Raw genomic sequence first — 23,356 nt, 5'->3', positions numbered from 1 at the left:
TAAGAGCAAGGGGAGTGAAAGAAAATGAGTTATTAGAAATGGTGCATAATAATTTTCCATTTATTTATACTCTTTGTGGACATTCATATACTATAAGTCACCTCCTTTGTAAACCAAAGCTGCAATCGTTCTCCTTTAAATGCAGTCCCATGCTTTTGATTATCCTTGCCATGTTTATTGACAAGAAATGCACAGTATTTGTACAGACTTAGATAATGAAGGCATAAAGATGTTTGTGATCTGATGTGTAGTATTTCTTTTGTTACTAAAAACGGAACAAGGTTTTCAAATAATATTACTAGATATTTCCATGATCTCTTTCTCAAAAGTAACACCTCACTTGGCCTTATCTTTGTTTCTGAGTAGCCACAGCTGGTCCCCTCCTCCGCCATTTGGAATATCACCCTGATTAATTACCTTTTCTCATTACTCTTTTAGTAGTGCTTCCCCTAAATCCCTTAATACTATTTCCTGCAAATTTCTAATGGAGGATCCTCCTCAACTTTGTTTTCTGTAGGAGTTCCTGATTTAACATAGGTCCTAAAAGATTTTTATCCCAAAATACTCCTTTTCATGCACCATACTCACACACCTATAAGCTTCCTGCTTGGTTTTTTTCCCCAAAGGCTGTAAAAAATAGCAAAAAATCACTATCAAAAGTTCAAAATAAGTCAAAATAATTTTAAAAAATCAAATTAAAACCATTTCTTCCGTTTTTTGTGCTTGTCTATTACATTTAGCTTAACACAGCTTGTTTTAATTTCATTATTTGTTTGTATATAACTCAGTGGTTCCTGTTCCTGTGCTGGTTAAATGTTGTGTTTAAAATAATTGAAAAGACTAAATAAAAACCTTGTCTGTCTCGCCTGCATGCATTTAGTCTGCAAGTAACTCCTCTTGATTTCCTCTTTGAAGAAAACTTCCTCATTTTTGCGTTCCACCCCTTCAAGTGAAACATGGTCAATTTTCCTGTGTTCCCTTCTTACTTGGAACCAACATATGTGAAAGAAATCAACACAGCCTTGCAGAGCTGCCAATGTATGAAGCTGAAATCCACGTTCTACTATTGATTTGTAATGATTATGTGTTTGCTTATACATAGAAAAGCTTTTTCTGTGGTTATTAAGGCCGTAGTTGCCTTTAACTACCCACAGACTACTAGGCTGTTATAGCTAACAGTGTCACTGATGTTTACTTGCTGCCAGTAATTGTCTTTATAGTCCTAATTGGGATTAGTCCTCCTGTTGTGCTGCAGGAATTTCAGGGATAAGGGGCACGATGATTTCTAGCTTTGTGTGACTTGGTGCAACATGGAGATTCGTGAATTCCTAAGAACACACAGCACTGCTGCTCAGTAAGGAAGACAATACACCCTCACCTGCCAATGTCTTATAAACCTCACATGCTAACAGCTCGTGTTACAGGAAGTTTCCCCAGACAAATGTTCTAACACTGCTATTGTGCACAAAAGCCATCACATTACCCCAGGAACACCATCACCTGCCAAGTTAACGCGGTGTCCTTATCTGTTAATGTAAACACCAGCTCCTATCAGCAACCGCCCCCCTCCCCCGGGCCCGCAAGGTCAAGTGCTAGAACTTTCCCCCACTCCACCCGCCCGCCAGAGGCCTCATTTCGCTTGTAAAAACGCAAACAACCGCCTCCGTGGCCGGTGACGAAGGCGGAACCACCCCGGGCGCGCTCCCGTCCGCGCCGCCGCCTCACAGCCCGGGCTGTGACCGCGCCGCCATTTTAAACCACCAGCCGCCCTCGGCGGCCACAGCCACAGCCCTGCGCGGGGAAACGCAGCGCACAGCGCCCGCGCGGTGGGCTGAGGGAAGCGAGACAAGGCGGGAATGGCGGACAAGAGCTCAACGGGGCCTTCGGGGAACGGCACAGGCGGGGGACGGACGGGACACGGAGGGCGAGAGGCGCCCGGCACGTGACGGCCGCGGCTGCCCGCAGCGGGGGAGGGGCGGCGCGTGACCGCTGCTGTCTCCCCGCCGCGTTTCCGTGACAACCGCAGCTCCCGCCCGCAGCAGGCGCACAGCCACCCGCGGCGCGGGGAGCGCCGCCCCTTCCGCGCGGCCTGTCCAATCAGCGCGCACAACGCCGGCACGGCCCATTTAAACTGGCGGCGGGGGGAGCGGGCGCCACCGTCCGTTGGGGCGTGAGGCGCCGCGCCATGGGCAGCGCTGGGGACGCAGGTAGGGGACGCAGCCGCGACGGGCCCGGGCTGCTCAGCCCAGCTGCTCTGTCTTGGGCTGGGGCGAGAGCGTGGCGGCTCCCCGCCCTCCTGCAGGGCCTGGCGGTGGAGGGGGACAGCCTTCGTGCCCGGCAGGGCTGCAGGAGGCGAGGCGGAGAGCTGCCTCTTGTCATCGCGCTGCTTCCAGCCGCAGCGCCGTCTGTTTCACCCCTAAAGTTCTCTTTGTCTCGTGTTTAAGCTCTTTGTGTTAGTCTCCCCTCACCGCCTCCAGCGGCACTGATAACGCCGGGGATGAACAGTAACTGACATTTCAGTGGCGTACCAGTCTGAGACATGCTGGACTCCAACCTTCCGTGCACTTGGAATTAATGTGCTAGGGGTAGCGTGATTTCTGGGCCCGATGAAAGCAGAGTGATGGAAAGTGACACTCCCTGTGTCCAAAATCTGTACAAATGATTTTGCGTTACAGTAATTGTATACTTTTTTCCTTCCAATAACGACTTATCCCTTCCCTAGGAACGTGTAGTCCTTCATAATACCATTGTGTTTGCAAAAAACAACATGCAGGGCAAAATCCAACCTTAACAGATCGTGGACTAAGAGGAAAACTTCTCTTCTTCCAAGTTGATCTTTTAACTGGGGGACAAGGAAGACTCTAGAGGATACATGTACTTTAACTCCTTTCTGAATCTGGGCAAAAGACATTTCAAAGCTTGTTTTGTTAGGTCCCTCCAAGTTCATATTTCCTGAGTATATGGGCAGAAAAAAGTGATCTGCCCAGCCTCTGGTACTTCCCTACTCATCAGTTCTCAAATCCAGTTGTGCTATGACTGTGTAATTGAACAAGATAGTGCTGTGTTGTTCCTCATTCTGTCCATATTTCCATCTGAAAGGAACAGTTTCCCCAGAGGAGGTTGCTTCGAGGTGGATATCCATCTCCTTTTTCCAGGTAGCAAGTGTCAGGATGATAGGAAACTGCTTCAAGTTACACCAGAGAGAGTTGAGATTAGATATTAAGAAAAATTTCTTCCCTAAAAGGGTTATCAAGGATGGGAATGGGCTGTCTAGGGAGGTGGTGGAGCCACCATTCCTCCAGGTATTTAAAAGGCATCTATCCATTGTCATGATGTAGATGTGATTCTATGATTCTATCTGACGTTAACAGGACACGGAGTGGAAAGCTTGCAACGTGTTCAATATTTTGGATGATGGGGAGAGCATGACTGGGATTAACCTATGTGGAGTCCAAGACACTTGAATGGGTTCCATCTTTCACCATGACTAACCCTGTCTTTATTTCTGCATCTTTCAGTTCTGACATTAGTATGTTTTACTCCTCCATAGATTGGGTTGATGTTGCCAATGATCTTCTCAGGAGCTGCCACATAAAGCTGCACGTAAAGCATCTCTCAGAATGTGGTGCTGATGTGTTTGTTCATCTTTATGAGTCAATCTTAGGAGAAAAAGTACCAGGTAGGAACAATAACCTTAGCTTGCTTTTCACTTTTGTGGTGTCTGTATTTTGTAATAAATTCAAGTTTGCAACTACAGATGCAGGGGTTTTAAAGCATTGTAATTATTTAAGAAGATTTAAGCAAAACTGGGCATTAAAAACCTTTGTTTTACTAGTTATGAATGGCAGCTATAAGGGGAGCTCACTGTTACAGCTACAGCTAAACCTTTTTCTTGTAAATTTGGCCCTGAAAGCTCTACAGGAGCACAATACCTTTGAAGGGTGGGAACTGGCCCATTTCTCTTAAAGAGGGGTTAAATACTGAAGCCTGTTTTCATAAAATCCTTAATGTTTAATACATACAGTCTGCTAAGAGCCCAGCTGTGATTTAACTCTGGTTTAACCTAACTCCATTTGACTTAAGCAAGAGCTATACAGGGATGTGTTTGTTTGCTTTAGTGCTTGGGAAGTGTCAAGACTCCCACTTGCAGAAGGTAACTGCAGGAAGTAACTGACAGCTGTTGGTTGTAGAAGTTCTCTTAAATACAAGCCCAGGACTAAAAATACTGTTGCTCCCAGTGTAGTAGAATGTTTTCTACTTCAACAGTTGCTGCTGATAGGGGAAGAAGAGACCTTGAGACAAACTGCAGTTCCAGTCTGAGAATCTGAACTAGATGTGTGTGCTGGGTGTGGAGGAGGAAAAATACCTTGGTAGTCTCTATTCTTAATACTTCAGCTGATAAAATCCTCACATCTTCCAGGGGTGTTCTGTTTGTAGTCAGAACAAATTTCATTCAACCATATGATACTTGGGCTTTTCACCAAGTACACAAGGTACTGACAAAATACCAACTTGTAAGTGAAAGTTAAAGTAGTCTAGTCAAAACATCTGCAAGAAACTGTCTATTTAAATAGCCTAAAATCTACCATTATTTATTTTAAATAGATTTCATAGCTACTCCTAGAAGCCAAGAGGATGATGCACATAATGTACAAGCAATAATAGATTCCCTGGCATTGGACTATTTGCAGGTCAGCTTGTCACACATCACTGGTAAGTATTTGTTTTAACATGGCCAAACACCAGCTGAATATGCTTGGTTTAAATGAACATTTTGTAAGAAGCATATCTTATAAAGCTTACTTTCATGCTTGAGTGGAAGGTCTTTTTCCTGTAGTGGATGTCATCAAAACACTGAACTCTTGCCTTGGACTTCAGGTTATGAATTTAAACAGCAAGCAGAGAACACATGAGAGCTGTCTTGTATGACACAGACCTATAAGAAATGTTGAAGTTAATCATACTTGTCTGCTGAAGTGTTAGCTGAAGCCTGTTATTGGCTCACTATTTGTGTGTGTACAGTCAAAGCCTGGACACTGTTGTGTTTGTGTTTAAAAACATGAGCCTTGAATTTCAAACTTGTAACTGAATGTTAAAGTTTGTGAGTGAAGACTTAAACCCTTGTGTCTGTCTTTATACACAGACAATATCCTTAACATGGCACTCATATGTATAGTCTCACAGAAAATAGCCTGCTCACTTGATATGAAATATCTCTTTCTAATTCTGTACAGTATGGCTGGTATTTGTAACCTGCCTGTCAGGGGGTAGACTTGGTTCACACTGGAGCTAGTATGTATAAGAAAACATTAAACACCAACTATCCCTGAAAATATCCTTAGTGATATTTTTGTGTAAACATGTAACATCAGTAAACTCTCACTTATTAGAACTGAAAATATGCAACCTGAGGAAACTTTTAAGATGTTTTAAGCTTACCTATATAGCCATGAATGAGTGACTGCTTGTCTTGTGATCTGACACCTTCACAACAATTTCCAAGCACTTCTCTCCACAAGCTGCTGCTTCTGTGAAGTAGTGGTTATTAATATGTCAGTACCTTCTCTTAAGGTGAGAACATTGTGAAAGGAGAAAGGGAATCGATCAGAAACCTCCTTGAAATATTCGATGGTTTGTTAGAGTATCTTACAGAAGAAATCAGTGAATCTTCTTCCCACAATGGGGGTGAGTAGACACATGTCCTAGTTTAAGGTATTATGTTCTGCTACTCCTGTATTATGGACAACTTACTATTTGTCTGCTGTCAAGTTAACTTGCTGAGGACATTGTTAGTTTCTCATGACCAGAATTCTTAGTGTTCAGTGCTGGAATACAGCTCCTGTAATAGGTAAAAACTGTTTCTTGCTGTTCTCACCACCAGCTGTAGAGAATGAATCCTTTAGAAGATGCAGGCTTTGTGAAACACTGTTTTAGGATACCCAAGGCGTCCCCAGTGTAGCAAAGATTTATTTGGTGGCTTTGCTTGATTTGTAACCTTAGCAATGCAGAAAAGGAGAAAGGCTGAATCTGACCACAAGAAGAAATTTCAGTGGCTAAACTGAGTATTTACATTTGTTATTTTCATAAACAATAATGATAAAATGGATCATTTATTCCCCCCAACACTTTTAAAAAGTCAAGATTTGGAGAACATAATCTTTCTGCTTCAGTCTTGGGGCAGAAACCTACTCCAGACAATTAATCCTGTGTTAGTGTGTTGCTTTTCAACTTGTAAGTCAAACGATTTAGGATTCAGGGAGGGAAATGTTGACTTTAATTGGAACAGTAAGCAAACATTGCTTTTACTTACTAAGAAACAAACATGACCATGACTTAAGCTTTCCTGTGAAGTGGATCTTGGGAGCAGATTCACAACAGGAGCTATTTAGAGGAAAAGGCTAACCAGAGGAAGAGAAACTACTCAGTCCTTCATAGGCATTTGTTACTGCAGCCTGGGTACTGGTCTCTTAAAACTGATGAGAACTGTTATCACTGGCTGTTGCACCCTGTGAGTAAAGGGGAGAGCAATTGGTGGCCTCCTGTCCTCTTTCACTGTGAATGGCATAAAGAAGGTGGCAGCAATGGTCAATGCTTGTGCTTCTGCTTTTCCCCTCTCTCAGGCTGCCAGTGCTGCTACCCTATGGATGTGAGTGACTCCAATTTTGTAGTTGTTAGTACAGGAGTTGACTCTTTGGAGGAAGAAAGGTGTTCTTTATAACTGAAACAATAGGGTAGATGGTAGTTGGTTTTCAAAAATGTGCCATATAAAAGTTGCCCTCCCCCAAGAGGGGCATTACATGCCATCATTATGTTTTATTACACTTAAATTGTTTTTATGATATTGGCAACAATACCTGATAGTTAATACATAGAAGATAATTGCCTCTTCATTATTAACAGATGAGGCAAAAGTGCTGTCCACAACTGAAACTCCAATTGCATCTCAAGAGCATCTGGAAAGCAATGCTGGTCAGCTTATGCAACCTTCAGTGTCCTCATCAGCTGAAGGGTAAGAACCATTGGCAACATTTGCACCAATGTAGCATTCACTATTTTTCTGTAGAGAGAATAGTAGGTGTTTAATAGTATGCAAGAAGGAAACGTCCTGATTACATACATCAAATGGAATGTGAGGGAACTTTCCTCTAGGCAGGCAGCAAGAAGGGCTAAAATTAGATCCAAAACTTTTTTGCTCTGAGTGCTGATGGCATTTTATTTCCCTTATGTTCACCTGATGTGTGGAATGAAACAAGTTGAAAACTTAGTCTCAGTTTTAAACGATTGTGTTTTAGTTAAAAGTGCATTCAGTGTGTCTTTGTGACCTCTACATTGCTTTGTTTTGAAGAAGCTGGTCTGCTATGTCCCACAGTTAAGAGGCAGCTCCCTGAGGTAGAGGTGCCACTCTTCTGCAGCTCCATCTCGTGGACTGAAGTGGCAAAGACTTTTACAGTAGATATTTTACAGCTGTATGTTCCTCTTAGGTCCCCGTCAGAATTGCTTGTCCCATCTTGTGATGTAGATGGATCAGAATCTACCAGTGAATTAATTCGACTTGGAGATACTGCTTATTCATTTTCCAAGAGAGAGGAAGGTGAGTTTGAATGAAAAGCATTTTAAGACTACTCTAGTAACGTTTTTAGGCTTCTTTTTGGTATTTCTCTTTTAGAAGTTACTTCTTTTCAGACAAATACTTTTAAACAATTTTTTTTAATGAAAGAAAACCAAAACACACCCAAAATAAACCCCAACCCACAGTAAGCAAACATACCTGTAGCTCATCTTGCTGAAGTTAAAGACTTAAGACAAGTGGAACACTCTTAAGACGTTCCACTTAAACATTGTGGGTGGCTCTGGAACAAATAATGTGCAGCCTTATGAAATGGAATCCATTCCTGTTCCCATTAACAATATTCCTCTGCAAGCAGAGACAAAGAAATATTATGAATTATGACATATGTATTGAATAAAATTACCAGCAAGGATTTAACAAGAGCTGTTTTGATCAGTGGGGATTGTTAGCACCAAGTTATTAACTTACCAGATAAGAAAACAGTCCAGTTCATAGCAACGTGCTTCTAGTTCTTCATTTCATCCTCTTCAAACACCACTTTAGAAGTTAAGTTGCCTGAATTGCTACCAGCAGCAAAGGACAAGGAGGTGGAAGAATCTGAATTCTCTGAAACTGAAAGGGCCATTGCAAAGGGAAAGGAAGATGGTGAGTACTCAATTCTTCTGATGGGTATTGCTGTTAGGCTGTGATGGAGCTTCAGATATGCTTTTTCCTTTTCTGGTTCAGTGAGCAAGATGCTACAGGTAAAAAGTCCTTGTGAAACTTCCTGGCATCCAAAATCATATTCTCAAGGGCACTTCTGTGCTGTTTTTAAGGACAGTTATGGCTAAATTATGTATTGGGTGAATCATTCTGACAATTGTCCTTAGACTCTATCCTTGCTCAGAATCCCTGTGTGTGAGCAGGCATTCCCTACGTGGATCTAAATCAATGGTGGGGAAAATAACAGCAAATCAAAAGCTATTTACTGTATATGCACATAGCTAGAGCCATGCAGTATGGGAATAGTCTAGCCATGCACACAGAGTCATGGAAAGCTTGGTGTTCTTAGAGGAGTTGAGACACAGCAAGGAGCTACAGGATGTTATCTCCAAATGAAAGGAAAGTAACATGGTAAGGTATAAAAATGTTACAGTGCTGTTCTAAGCAGTTCAACAAAGATGGCAGCTAGCAGATATTTAGGTAATTCCATCTAATATGCAGAGAGAATATACAAAAGATTCTGCTTTCACAGATACCACAAAACTTCAGTGCTTCATGTTTGTCTCTTAAGGATCAAAGGAGCCTGTTCGTGCTATTGAACCTGAAAAAGACAGTTTGAGTGCCAGTGCTACAAAACTTGGGGAGCCCATACAGCAAGCTATTCCTTTGCTACCACCATTTCAGTCTTCAGAAGCTAGACCTCGTTATCCTAGATGGAGAGATTACCACAGCTCAGCCAGTCAGTCAGCAGCTTTGGCTGACAGTCAGAGAGTGACAATTCCTACTGTAAGTAAAAACCTCAGATAATTATTATGCACCTCCATAATTAATATTACTGCACAGTTTGCAGTAAACAAAATAATTATACTGTATTTTATCTCTAAAATCAGCATTGGTTCCCATATGCAGGCAAACCTAATGTATGGCATTCCTGGCAACATCCCCCAGTGAATTTATAGAAAACATGCTGCTTTCTATTTCAGCTTCAAAAGCCACTTCTGTTTCAGTCTGAAGATGTTTCTGGTGGTCTTCCTCTATCAAGGGAAACCCTTGGTGAGAAAAAATTTTACACTTCTTATAGGGAAACTCTTCCAAGTCAAATGTTACATTGATTTTTATTGGCACTACAAGAAACATGGTGTTGAAAATACCAGTGCATTTAAAAATAAAGTTCATAAATTCACATTTCTGTCTGTTTTCTAGAGGAACAAAAATAAGTTACTTTTAATCTGCACAGTATGCTGGAGAAATATATTCTGTCCCCTCAGTCAAGCCAGTTAAATGTGCCTATGCTACAGATATCTCTTCTAGCACATAACTCCCATGGCTGAGCTTAGTCTGAGCAGAGAAATATGGACCAAGTAAGCCAGTTTCAGCTCCAGGAAAAAGCCATTAACTGTTGTTATAGAAAAGGTTTAGAAGCTACTTTCCAGTACTTACTTCCTCTGTTGCCTGGGAAACACTGCTTACCTTTCTAGTTTCCATGGCATTCCCATGACACTGAGCATTCCAAATCTCAGAAATTACCAAAATGAATGTCCCACTGTGTAACCCCAGTTGCTTTGTCATTCTGTTCCCTTTGAGTCTTTGGATCCAAAGGCCATGCATCACATCTTTTTTAACTTGTCCCCTATATTAGTAGGCACAGTGCAGTCTGTACCATCAACTAACACTTACCTGTCATCTGCTTCTGCAGTGGGAGACAAGGTGATATCAAATGATGCTGAGCACAGCGTGGCAAAGGTAGGTGCTGCATCTTTACCTTACCTGTGGAAGTTCAGTCCATATTTTTGGATTTTCTCTTGATTCTCCTGACATCTTGTGGTACTTCTGGGCCTTTTTTCAATCTACTATTGCCTTGCTTTCTTCAATAACCTAGCAGTGGTGCAATGTTGTTAGACTGTGACTATGTCCAGTTTATACAGCACATCAGTTCTTGCTGGAGGTGTTTGCTCCAAGCAGTACAAGTGGCAGTATGTACAGAGTTCTGATTTATCACTACGAACCACTCAGTGGTTACCTTGGGTTTGATCAAAGATGTGTAAGACACAAGTCATGTCCTTTGTCCAAAGTGTTTAAATTAGTAAGCATTTTGGTTTTCTGGGGTTGTTCATATTCCAATAGAATTCAGATTTTGCTCCCTAAAGATCACTGAGCTGCCTGGCTCTACTCCTTCATTTGATTTCCTTGCATTGTCCTTTGCTTCTCAAAAACCAAGTAACACAAACCTCACAAATTGATCAGCAGATGCCATCCTCTGCTTGGAGAAACACGTCTGTCTAGGAAGTTCCTTTCTCTCAGAATCACTTTTCTTGCCTTCTGCAACCACAAGAGGTACTCACACACTTCATTTGTTCTAATAGCTTCAACAGCCTTTACGTTTACATTGTCTGTTTAAAACACTGTCTCTCTTTAAATCTCTTTTTCCATTGGTGTCTCTGCAAGCCAACCCCAAATTACTCTGGTCTGAACAGTTACCAGGCAGTACTAACTAAACCAGTGTAACTAAATGCCACAAGGACATCCCTGTTTTTCCTTCATTTGCTGGGAGCTGCAGCTTAGTCCATAGAGTACAGTTTACTCTCAGTACTTGGCACTAGGCCCAGGCTAATGAAGTGGTATGTAGGGATACATAACCTTAGACCTTGTTCTTCTGATTCAGTGGTTTAGCTGCAGATGAGTCTTGAACTGGTCTTCTATATTTTTGATAGTCTAATTCTTTAAACATCTAATTCTCTAAAGCACACTATCTTCAGTTAGGGACCTGGATATGTAACTACTTCTGTATTATTATATATATATGTAATATCATAGGGTTTGAGATGATTCTCCTATCAAAGCTGTTGTAGGATCTCTCTACTCACTTGATCTATAGCATTTACTGTGAAGATCTTACTAAAATCTCAATTTACTCCTTTCCCTAGGTTCCTTGGGAATATGGGACCTCCATATCTGCTTCCTCTTTAGATCAAGAACTCCCACTAGGTGCTGATGAACAAGTAACACAACCTCCCAGACCTGAATCTAGGCTTCCGCCTAGAATGAAAAGGCAAGTTCATTTTTTTGGTACTGAGCCAAGCTGGTACTTTCATACATGTGGCTACCCAGGGACACCCCTGTCCTTGACTTCATTACAATGAAAGGTGAAGTTTAACAGCAACATTTCCTGTTGCTCCTGACATAAATGCATTTTCTTAAACACAGGCATTTGAACTTTCAGCTTCTACTTAGTCCTATAAAAATGTGCTCATGCAAAAAGTGAACTGGATGGTAGGAGGCAGTGCCTATCCTCCAGTTTTTACAACAGACATGACATTTGTTTTCTGTTTTAGCAGATATGAAAACTCTACTGCAGGTTCACTGGAAGAGTCTCTCTCCTACAGAACAAGGGAAAAGCTGTCTGAGCAAGAGCTTCATGAAGTGTCAGAAAAACTCTCTCACAGGTTATGTGAACTAGATTCAGTAAGTAAAATCTGTTCTTTGTTGTGCCTTGGTAATGACAGTGGACAGAAAAGAACATACGTTTTATACTGATGAAGAGGAAATGTGCAGCTAACACCTCACTTCAGTCAGTTCTGCGTTTTTAATGAATTATTGAACTTGACCTCCCTCAAAAATCTGTCCAATAGATGTTGAAGAGAGCTTTGGGTGGGCACAGCCCAGATGAAGAGCTGCCAGATGAAGACAACCTGTCTCAGCACAGTGACAGTGTCATGGATTATGGCCGAAGGAAAGCTGAACGAGGTGACAATTCTTTTGCCAGTGAACTGTTAGGATGGGAAGGAATAGAACAAGAATCCTTCCCCTGTAAAGCTGAGAACAGAGCCACTTCTAGTTAGCTACTAAGTTTTGTATTGTTAGTTCACTTACTTTTGTCTCAAATCTAAACCTGAGCAACAGTGACAATTATGATTAAGTTCCTATTTAACCCTTACAGAGCTATGGTAGAACTTCACTAAAAATACAAGGCAAACACAGTTGCAGTAGAAAATGAACTGAGCAGGGATAGAATACAAGCTCATGGCTGGGACTGAAATGAGGGCCCCCTCAACAGTACACTTCACTGCAGGTTCTCCTGTGCTGAACAGAGCATGTACATCCAGGTAGCCTACAAACATGTTGTGCAGTGTGTGTGCTGGTGGCAATACGGTTCAATAACAACCTTGTATGTACATCAGGCTATAGAACTATCACATAGCTTGATATAGTGCATATGCACATCATACTGCACAATGGAGCTGTCACAGACCCTGGCATACAGAGAGTCTCTCACCTTGAGTTGCCTTCAGTTGTCTTTGCTGCCTGTTCATTCCTCATCTGCAATATCTTTTGGCACCTTTGGTATAATATAAGCCTCAAAGTTTGCTTTTAGAATAGTCCCTGCCACAAAACAAAGGATAGGGCTTTCTGTTACTCATTTTGTGCTACACTTTTTTACTCTTACACTGTATGGTTTGGAGAGCTTTTTCCTATAGGTTTGGTGGGAGGCTGTGGTCTTTTCTTTCACTTCAGATACTTAACAAATTGTCTTTCCTCACAGACATACCACATCTAAGGTACCCCAGCAGGCCACGGTCACTTTCTCCAGCCTCACCCTCATCTCAGCATCAACTCTATTCAGAGTTGGAAGATCAAGTTTGCACTAATGGAACAGGCCAAATGAAGAAAATACAAACTCAGTTGCTAGAAGAAAGAGATGAAAGAACAAAAACCACAAAGGTAGTTTCTTGGTTACACCTATTGCTCATTATTACCAACAGCTGTACTAAAACCATTCAGTTTTAATGCCTTTTACTTAATGGAGGCATCTGGCCTATTGGAGTCATTTTGCCTTGTATCTGTAGACTGCTGAGGAAAAGACTTAAACACCAAATTTTGCAGAAAAGAGAGCTTAAAGTGGAAGAAGCTCCTTTGTCCCATCCACTGAACAACTTAATGTGGTGCTCATATGGACTGACTATTTTCCCTGAGAAGCCCTTGTATTTTTATTTTCTAGGGGGTTGCTAAAGCTTACGAAGATCAACTAAGAATTTATGAAGCCAGGGAGAGGCTGAGACTTGCCAAGCTCAGGGAAGTCATCAGGCAAATGGTATGTGATGCACTACAGTGACTGTTGGTTATGTTTTGTATTTTTGTTTTACATTTGCCTAGATGAACTGTGCAGACACCAGATGTGTCTTTTGGGTACAGAAGCTCCTTAACATACAGTGTCATGTTGCTGTACACTACTAAAGTACATCTGCTTTTCCTCAGATGGGTAGAACCAAGGGACAAGTAGTTTTAGAAGCTTCAGCACTTGTATGTATTAATACCTGTTCTATGGGTAACATCACCACTAAGCTTTTCATATGAAGAGGAAACTTCAAGCCAGTCAGATTTACAGAATTAAAGCTGAGGGAGCAAGTAGATGGCTCCCACAGATGGGCACTTCATACAGCCCCACACCCCACAGGCACGTTAACATAGCTGGAGTCCCCATACACCACAGGCCAGCTGCTTAACATTACAGCAGTTGGGTTTGTGCAGTGATGGTTTGCTGATGTAATGATACAGCAAAGGGGGTTCTGCTACTTTCTTATATAGTACTGAACAGCAAAGAGCTGAAGCTGGAAAAGCTGTGTCATACCAATGTCATACCATGGGCCTTCTTCAGAGGCTTTGCAGGAGCAGTCCACAGGCTGCTGCAGAAGGGTTCAGTGCTGCAAAAGAGCTGAGGTTACAGAAGAATGAAGTTTAACCTTTGCCTGAACCCTGACCTGCGTTTGGGACATTCTGTCCTGGAGAATCCAATGCAATCTGTCTAAATTCTCACGCTGAAGTTTCAAAGACATTTAAGTTCTGATATCCAAACTACGTGATCTGTCAGTCTTTCCCTTCTCATACCTGTTCTCCATCTGTTTTCCATCTGCTCCTAAGGAACAAGAACACAAAGAAAACATCTTTAAAGAACCTCCAAAAAGGCCTCAGCCAGTGAAGGTTTATTCTAGAAAAGCCACACCTCGGAATCCTAAATACAGCCAGTGGATTCCAAAACGAGGGACTGGGAAGCCAAAAAAAGCAGCTCCAAGTAAGAACTGCAAAACTATACTTGGTGGAACACTGGCATCTTTTGAAAGCACACGTTGAACTCCAAGAACAAAGGCATTAGGCCAACATGTACCAGTCAGCTGTAGCATTTTCCCCTTCTTACGACCTCTGGATGTCTGGATTTTAGTTAGGGAAGATAATGCTTTGATTAAATGTAAACCACCAATGCACAATCAAAACTGTGACCTGTTTGCTACCTCCTTAAAATCTCTTGGATTATTTCCAAGGCTTGTTTCCATTACTGCTGTTCCCATGCTTGCTCTGCTATAGTCTGAGCTCAGCTGTCCTTGTTTTTTCTCCTGAGCATGTATCAGATGTAAAATTGGATCTTCAGCTCGAGTGGGCTGGTGCTGAGCTGTGGGCAGGTAACAGAGCAGAATCTGCCACTTGCTCTCAGCTTCTTTCCAAGACCCTGCTGTGGTGGGGTTACATTGCCATAGGTTTTGTTGAGCAAAGATGCTCCAGGAACAGCCAACTTGCAAACCTCAGACTTTGATAAATGGCATTGTTCCTGCTTATGTGTAAGATCATGGTATAACCCTGTGCATTACAATGTTGCTCAGGTACGTGGCCTTTTTCCCCAGTGTTTAAAGGGCACGTGGTTAATACCCGTTTGTTTCATCTCCCCCTTGTCTTTTCCTGATGGAGAGGTCAAAGATGTAACAGCAAGGAGCGGGCTGCAAACCAGTTTATTTTACACCTGTTTATTTGACCCAGATCTGTCATTACTGGTGTTGGCATTATTTTAAGTTGCTGCAACCAGTGACAGAAAAAATCACTGATTAGTGAGGGCTGGAACCATCTGAGGAAAGAAGGGGACACCTCTCTTACTTGGGTGTGGTGGTGGGAGGAAGGTAATGCCTGAGCTATAAAAGGAATTCTTCAGCAAAAAACCACAAAACAACTACAACTTGGAATGACTTTGCTGCTGTACTGACACATGATGTCCTGCTGGGTTTAGATTGACATCACACCAGCAGCGTGGTACTTCTATTCAGCATTCACTCTCAAATACGTCGTGGCTTAGGCTGATACTGTCTGGAAGACTTTCCCACCAAGAGTATTCTCCAAGAATTTATTGCTTACATTTGTCTTTACCTTGTAGTGAAAATAAGAGATGATGACCTCCTGTTTCAGCTACTGGAAGAGTTTCCCCACCTGCAAATTTCCCACCATACTATGAATAAAATGTGGCAGCAGCAGCTTGCACATACTGAACAACTTAAGGCAGCTTCTGGCAGAACCAGAGCAAAGCTCCAAAATGAAGTAAGCGTTCTTACACTTACCTTCTAAGTGTCAGCAGGGGCAGTGCCTCTGACAGAAGTTAGCAGCTGTCAAGACTGCACTGCATCATTAACAGTAATGCTGACTCAGCATAGAGAGGGCACATGTACACTCACACCACACTATGAATGGATGTATATCTTAGTTTGGTTAAACAGGGGTGTATGGATTTGTTGCTTTTTTAAAAGCATTTGGTAGTTTCAAGTGCTAGTTCTGAGCAGTTTTTTCATTTAAAAGTTAGAAATGAGATAGAAAAGTTGGGAACAAAACAGAGCAGAGGGGCAAAGTTTTAAACTCCCACACACAACTGCCTGTCCTGCAGGGTGATGGAAGTCATCTGCTTTTTTTATTTTCAAACCTCCAGGTTCAACAAGCCCTGAGAAGACATGAGCTGCTGCTTGCAATTATTAAAAAAGACCAAGAGCATAACAAGAGACTGGTATGTTCTTTGAAGCACATTTGCTATAGAATGTGATTCCATGTTGAGCTAGCTAGAATCCATGTTCCCTGGTCTGTGACAGTGGCTGTTCATCTTGTGCCACTTTTGTGCCTCCTGAGCAGTCATGGGCTTCAATGCCATGTCATCTCTGCTGGGTGGCTGCTGAGAATGGATTTTGATCATTACACTGCACTGTGGCTCTCAAAGTGCAAACAGAATTTGTTCTAAGAGTGGGCAAGGACAAGGAACTTCAGGCTCCTGGTGTTGCTGGTAAAAACACAGCTGATGTGTCAGTGCTGAGTTGTTAATTACACAGTGTCAGTGGTGACAAAAAGCTTTAAACCATAAATGCAGTGTAAACTGCGGTAGGGAGAAGGTCCTTAATGAAGGACCCAGTTTATTTAGCAGCGGTAACAAAGCTTTTCCTGCAGCAATACCTACTGGAAGCTTGGTGGGCTCACAGTTACTGTTCCCCATGTAGCAAGAATTTAAGCAACGGATCTGCCGCCAGAAATGGGCTCAGAATAAAGTGAGAGAGAAGCGGCAGCAGGTGGCTCGAGCCAGGAAATACTACGAAGATTACCGGGTGCAGCTGCGTGCCAAGATGATGCGGAGCAGGACGCGGGAAGAAAGGGTAAGTACAGAGGTCTACAAGAGTGGGATTCCTTTTGGTTTGGACCCCAGCATGAAGGATCCACGGTTCAAATAATGGTACAGGCAGCCCAGGAGTGAGTTAAGTGAACAGCACAGAAGCTAGAATTAAATGGTTGGTCAGTCAAGGCCACAAATGAAAAGCCTTGTAAACACTGGTAAGAGTTTGGGGCAAAGCACTGTAGAACAAGAAAGGACGCTCTATGGGGTTAAGAGGAGAGAAAGGATGAAATACCAGTGTGGAAAAACAGGGCTGGTAACGTGAGATTGAGGAACTGAGCCTTCATAACCAGTAGGATTGAGAAGTTCTTTCTGCACTTACTATCCAAAGAAAACAGTTTAAACCTTCAGTTAATGAAACTGATCAAAAAGACAGCTTTGTTGTTCAAGTTATGTTTGTCACACAAGTGGCCTTTTGACAGAGATAATCTTTAATTAGGGCTGCACAAGGGTGAAGGAAAGTGTGTAGAGTTATTGCACTCTGGGAATTGTGGATCTGCTCTTGCACCCTTTAAAATAAAAGGCTCTAAGCTTAGTGCCTATGTCCCTGTTAGTGGCAGCTGTATCTGCACCACCATTATGAAGAACAGAACTCCTTCATGTGGTCACCATTCTGTCAGGACATAAAGCAGCTGAATGTAAATGTACACTTCAAAGTTCCAGCTTTGCTTTTTTTTACTTGCTGGCAGATATTTAAAAATTTATTTGAAGAAGGCTTAGAAATTCAGAAGCAAAGGCTGAAGGACCTGAGAGCATATGCTCAAGAGAAACGTGCTGAGCAAAGAAGAGAGCATCAAAACGAGCTGGAGTCCATGGAGAACTATTACAAAGATCAGGTAAAGCTTCATCTGCATCAAAGACTTAACACTTTTTACATTGGAAGTCTTCCTTGAATGGGTTCAACTCAAACTCGTGTTCTGTTTAGTTTTCCATGCTAGCAGAGGCTGTATCTCAAGAACACCAAGCAATCCAAACCAGAGAGAAAGCACAAGCACAGGTGAGTGTTTTTTATTGTGTGCACACGTCTTCTCTTCTTACACACTGTGGCTAATGTCTGTATTTTCTCCAGATGCTACAGAAAGCAAAAAGAGAATTGAGATCAAGGATGGAAAAGGAAATACAGCAGCTGCAAGCAGCAATAATGCAAAGTGATGATGACACCTTTTTTCGAGAACTAGAAGCAGACAGACTGAAATCTAGACTTCAGATGGCTTCCTTTCAGTACAGCAAAAGCCATTTCTTGTAAGACTCACAGTGACTAGCACTGCAGCTCTCTCTGGCCAGGATGAGGACAACCTTTGAGAGCTACTGTAAGAGGAAGACTGTGTGTGGCTGTTTAAAGCATCTGGTCTGTCATTTTGACATGTTAGAGGTGTAGCTCCTGAGATCTGGTACCTCTACAGCATTTTCACGATCAATAAAGTTTTTGAACTACTTTCTGCCACCTTAGCAGGGCTGAGTTAATGTTGAGCACCAAAGGGAGGGGGACAGAATGATGTTACTTTAGAACAGTTGAACACTCCTCCTTCTCTGCTATGCCTGCACTGGTTCTGGAGTTGAAAAACCCATGCTATTAGCCAGAAATTCCTGGATTGCTAAGCTCACAAGGAGCAAGAAGATCCTTAGAAAAACATGAGTGGTTCATGTTTCTTGTGGAGGGACAAGTTAGAGAACAACCCTGCCATAAACATCCATAACTTCAATATATTAAGCAAGGGGAGGCTACTGTACACAGACAGTTTACAAGTGTGGTGTTGCCAGCTTGTTAAGGGCAAGGCATGGAGAGCACAACTTCCTTTGCTACACATGGACTGGGGAAGGTAGTTTGAAATGGAAAACAATGACACATTCTGGAGAGGACTGACACATGCTAAACATTGCCATTTTTAATTGATCTTGGTCACAGGGATGAACTGCAGTGTAATTATAACAGGCTCCAGGACAAGGGTTCTTCCTTAAAATTGCATGTGTGAGAATGATAGAAATGTACTGGAATTAACTGCATTGTGTATGCAGTATTTAAAGCTTGCCAAGAGATGGTGTCTCTTAGGGAACTGACACCACACTCAGGGAGTTAAGACCCACACATTGGGATGAAAAGGAAAAAAAAGAAGGGCTGAGCAGAAGAAAAAGCCCCCAGGCAGCTGGAGATGCTTCCTTTAGCGATTAAGCAAACCAGGAAGCATTTGCAGTATGATATATCTCACTTAAACCCAAACCAAACCCCCAAAATACGCAACACCCAACCTCCAGAAAGCCAGATCCTAACCTTCTTAACCACCACTTCCAGGGAGCTGCTGTAAGCCAGGCTCATTTGAAATCTTTATCTAAGAGACAATATTTACCAGGGAGATTGACCAAATTAACAACTCTTTACCCAATTGATTTACCTTTTTCCCTCCTAAAGGAAGGTGGTTCAGCTTTGCTGCATGTTGAGGAGACATCTGTTCACCAGGGCTGGACACATACACACTGCTCCAGGAAAGCCAGAAGTGAGACCTGGTTTGTTTTCCCAGCGCATTTAGCCCAATCCTTCTGGTAGGTAACAGCACTTAGAAAGACACCAAGTTTTAAGTGTTTTCTCCTGAAACAAAGTTGAGTTACTTCCAAATGATGCTGTTACATTTTGAAGCAAATATTTAATTAAGAAAAAAAACCTTCAAAACTTTTAAAACCATTGATGCTGTGACAGTGCAAACAGCATACAATTTATTGCTCAACTTCTGCATGGGTACATACATTAAGTACTTAAAAACCATTTTATACAGATTTTTTTGTTTTTGTTAAAGCTCATGTAACAGCTGGGTGAAAATACAATTATACCAATGCTAAAACACTCTGTAATAAATACAATGGAAATGATAAACTAAGGACTGTCAGTTTGTGGAAGAGTAATTACACTTGGATAAACTAATTACAACTACAGACAAAGCTCTGAGGATGTGGTCGAGCCAGAAACCTACTACATAGTGTAAAGTACAACAAATGGCACCTGTTAACTAGGTGGTGCTGTTTAAAATCTGAAGCAGTTGGAGCATGCTACATTAAGCTGTATGATGCATACTTAGGCTATAGAAGCAAAGCTTTTACTTCCATCAATGCAGCCAGTTTAAACGCACCAGAAGTTCAGTACAGATGTAGTGTTGTAGGACAAGGATTTGAAAATGCTTTGTGTGCTCTGGACTTTAGTACAACACAAAAAATTTGGTACAAATAAATCAGTTTAGGGAAACTGAAACTATGTGCAAAAAAAAAAAAAAAGAGAATAGATACTGTACAAAGCACCATTACAAAACTCTTTACACCGAGAAATTAAGTCCTCTGGAACTCAACTGTGTGCTGGATATTTGAAATCTACAAAAAGTCACTGTTCACAATTGAACATTCATCATGAAAAGCAACAGCATAAAACCAGGATGTGACATCTCTCTAAAACAACTAAAGACTGGAGAAGGTTAAACCCAGTAAGTGGGACACATTGAAATAAATATTCACATTAATCATGGGGTGAAAGTCCAAGGTTCAAATGCAATATTAGGCTTAGCACCTTTTGGAGGGGATCGTGAAGTAAAGTTTTGCAAAGGAATCAACCCTTTAACATCTTCAGATAAACATCTGAGTAAGTGATGAGGTGCTTTAGTTAAAGCTCTCAGTCATTATGAAGGTAGAAAGGCACTCAAAATACTTGGAATATTCATCCTCATCTGTCAGCTATGAAAGTCAAATGTAGGTTTGTCTGGTTTTGTCAAGAATATATTAAATTTATAACATCTGTAGCAGGTAAAAAAGTTATCTATGCCACCACAAAATGTTTGGTAGAAAAAGAGATGCACTGCTAAGGCTGCTGTGAACACAGGGTATCACCAGCTGGTCTGAGTGTATTCTAGACAGCTCATCTCCTCCCTCCTCAGAAATGCTTTTATGACCCAAGGGTGGTCAGAACTATGTGTTCCACACATTTACCAGCCTAAGTAGGCTGACAGAGGGAAGGTTCCTGGGAGCAGGGGATAGATGATGTGATCAGCAGACATTACAGAGACAGTCCTTCAATAGTGCTGAGGTGAGCTGTCTGGTGCTGAGGGAAGAGCAGCACACCTTTCCCCCAAATCACCCGAGTCCCGACTTCTCCCAAAAGCTGGATCAAACTGCATTTTACATTTGTAACCTTTCATGATCAGGGAGGCTGCAGTCATAGTCTGAGCAAGAGCAGAGGAACAGAAAAAAGTCACTAAGACACTGGAGTATCTGTTCTGAGAACGGTGGTCAAAAGAACCTGTCTCTGTAAAGTCTCTGCAAAAGTAATTCACATCCTACCTCCCAACTTGCAGGGGGTGAGAAGAGGCCTTTGGGCCTCAACCACAGGCAGCAGTACTAAGAAACACACTGGGCACCAACCTACTCTGCTCTCCCAGGCAACCTGGACAGATGTAGTGGCAGCTTCTCCTGGTAACCGTTACCCAAAAGCTGTGAGCTGGGGATCCCAACCGTAGATGCAGAGGTACAGCCTGAGTGCAACAGTCCCTTGAAACCAGGGGAAAAAGGGTCTGATCTATTTCAAACCTGGCTGGCAAAGCAAGTTTCTTGGCTTCCTGTTTGCATCCCTAAGTAGCCTCATCTCTGCAGCCAGCCCAGAATGGGAAGCGAGTCTCTTAGAACAAACCTTCCAGCAACAGCTGTACAAAAAAACATTAATCAAATGAACATGTGGATTTGGCTCACCAGATTCTTACCACAATTCTCCAAGTAGTCCATTGCCCACTATTCTAATACACAACATGCAGTAGTAGTTTACTCACTGTGGCAGTCAGATTTGGCAGAACAAAATTAAGTTCAAGCTCCACAGAAGAGACAGAAAATGAGCTAGTTCACTGTGGCTTACACTGCAGACATGGAACAGCTGCTTATACCCCATTCTTTTAGCATTTTCAATACCCTTGACTTTCTTCTCATTGGCAGTGTAAAAATAGTGCAGACTTGATGATGAATTGTAACCTAAGTTAACAAAACACAACACTGACTGGAAAAAAACCAACGCTACTTATTCCAAATGTTCTCACCGCTGAGAGCAGAGTGCCACCATCTCTTGAGCAGACTGATCCACCTACACACCACGAGCAGGTCGTACACCTCTTAGCTGAGAATTCCCAAACTAACTTCAAAGTTCAGTTCCCTCTACTGGTAGTGCATTTTATTCCCCTTTGAAGAGATCAACCCATGTTATAATTCATATATATACTTACTTCCATCCCTACAATCAATAAATTATGTGCTTTTAAACCCTCATTTCCAAAGCACATTACACATATTTCAGTTAATATGCCCCTTTTCCTTAGTTGTAACTTAAACCCACATCTCACGAGCAGCTAGACAAAGGTTACGACGTGTTTTTTACTTTATAAATCTTTAGCATCAAGGAACACACAAACGCCATTTGGCTGCACTCAAACAAACTTTGGTTGACTGGACAGGATGGGTTCTGAAACGAACTGCTGACAGGCTCCTGCTGTCAGGTATCACCTCACCAGCATGCTTAAAAAGTTGAAAAAATGCAGTGTTTCAATTGAAAGTCAAAAGCAACAACAAGTCCCCTTGACAGACTTAGAAAAATGCTGTTTAAAAACCAAAACATCTACTGTTCATTAAAAAAGGTCTATTCCACGTGTTAACACAAGTACTGAGCAAATTCAGTACATGTCAGGCTAGAAACTTCTGTGTAAGGAATCTGACAAGTGATATAAATAGGACCCCAAAACATCATATTTGTAACCCATGCTTGAAAAAATACAAAACAAGCCCCCTGTGGTAAGGTTTCAGTTGGATTTACATTGCAGAGTATAATGTCTGACTATAAGAAAAGGCAGTTAACATGTAAGTGGCTTGAATTAAAAAGGTTAATGATTCTTTCAGCCAATTTTATGCAGTTAGAATAATCCAAAATAGGTGTGTGGGGTTGTTTTTTTTCCCAAAAGTAGCAGGTATGGATGCTGTTCAGTATCATACATTGACAAGAGGCTGAAACGTGACGTGTACCGACTGCTGAAGTTGTGTCTTGGTATCTGAGAATAGAAACCAGGTAGGCAAATAGAATAGATTACCTTTTACAAAAATAGTAGTAGTCTTTAAGTATAGAATACTGCTTAACTGTTGAAATGTAGGAAAAGTCAGCATTCTGTATGTTCAAGATCTTAGTTTTCAATAGCAGCTGAGTGATCCCGCGGCAGGAGCCACGGAACCTATTTTCTTGAAATAAAAAAAACACATATTAAAAAACAATCCAAAGTTGGCCTTTCCCTCCCAGTGTCCTAGTGGAGAAAAGGGAAAGTTTCCTGTATTTCAAGCATTTCTTGAGTCTTGGCTGAGGGAAGGGCTTTCTGGCTGACAGGAGTATAAATAGAGTCTCAGGTAAGCGTGGGAAGGGTCATTCCACGGCGAACCCGCACGTTTCTTCAATGGCAGTTAGCAGCTTCTCGTACAGCTTGTCGTAGCTTTCATAGGGAGGAATGTCTATTCTGTTAAAGCTGTGGAGAGAAGAGGGAAAAGTTTGACCTGTTGGCAGCTTGTGGCATTCCCCAGCAAAGCCTGGTTATACTGCACTTCAACTTGGAACTGGAGGAGACTGAGAG

At 41.9% G+C, this 23,356-nt stretch overlaps 2 protein-coding genes and 1 long non-coding RNA gene across 4 annotated transcripts in view; 1 reads left to right on the top strand and 2 right to left on the bottom strand.

The window, feature by feature from the left end:
- The first annotated feature begins 1,753 nt into the window (after window positions 1-1,753).
- Window positions 1,754-18,172, top strand: CEP95 (centrosomal protein 95). Of its 2 annotated transcripts, none has more exons than XM_062011034.1 (22): window positions 1,754-2,207; window positions 3,551-3,679; window positions 4,606-4,713; window positions 5,572-5,685; window positions 6,901-7,009; window positions 7,482-7,591; window positions 8,144-8,215; window positions 8,844-9,058; window positions 9,256-9,325; window positions 9,969-10,015; window positions 11,197-11,321; window positions 11,608-11,734; window positions 11,902-12,016; window positions 12,813-12,991; window positions 13,269-13,361; window positions 14,189-14,339; window positions 15,465-15,625; window positions 16,008-16,082; window positions 16,564-16,716; window positions 17,423-17,569; window positions 17,659-17,730; window positions 17,803-18,172. In XM_062011034.1, exons 1-22 carry the CDS (start codon window positions 2,186-2,188, stop codon window positions 17,977-17,979), a joined length of 2,571 nt encoding a protein of 856 aa, XP_061867018.1. In that variant the 5' UTR covers window positions 1,754-2,185; the 3' UTR covers window positions 17,980-18,172. The 2 variants fall into 2 exon arrangements, with proteins under 2 accessions (XP_061867018.1, XP_061867017.1); XM_062011033.1 differs by having other exon boundaries at window positions 8,114-8,215.
- Window positions 6,795-8,867, bottom strand: LOC133627191 (uncharacterized). The gene is made up of 3 exons (XR_009820001.1): window positions 8,039-8,867; window positions 7,769-7,915; window positions 6,795-7,057 (listed from the first exon to the last, which is right to left on the bottom strand). It is a non-coding gene; the product is annotated as an uncharacterized LOC133627191 (long non-coding RNA).
- A 1,227-nt stretch (window positions 18,173-19,399) lies between the features above and the next one.
- SMURF2 (SMAD specific E3 ubiquitin protein ligase 2) overlaps window positions 19,400-23,356 on the bottom strand; it is a 57,414-nt gene continuing 53,457 nt past the window's right edge. The window contains exon 19 of the mRNA XM_062011035.1: window positions 19,400-23,251. Coding sequence (XP_061867019.1) covers window positions 23,152-23,251 — 100 coding nt within the window. The 3' untranslated portion in view covers window positions 19,400-23,151. The remainder of the gene's footprint in view (window positions 23,252-23,356) is intronic.

Source organism: Colius striatus, chromosome 18, assembly GCF_028858725.1.
Source record: "Colius striatus isolate bColStr4 chromosome 18, bColStr4.1.hap1, whole genome shotgun sequence".
Taxonomy (NCBI): domain Eukaryota; kingdom Metazoa; phylum Chordata; class Aves; order Coliiformes; family Coliidae; genus Colius; species Colius striatus.
The sequence above is the reverse complement of the archived record's forward strand: the minus strand, read 5'-3'. Positions and strand labels throughout refer to the sequence as shown.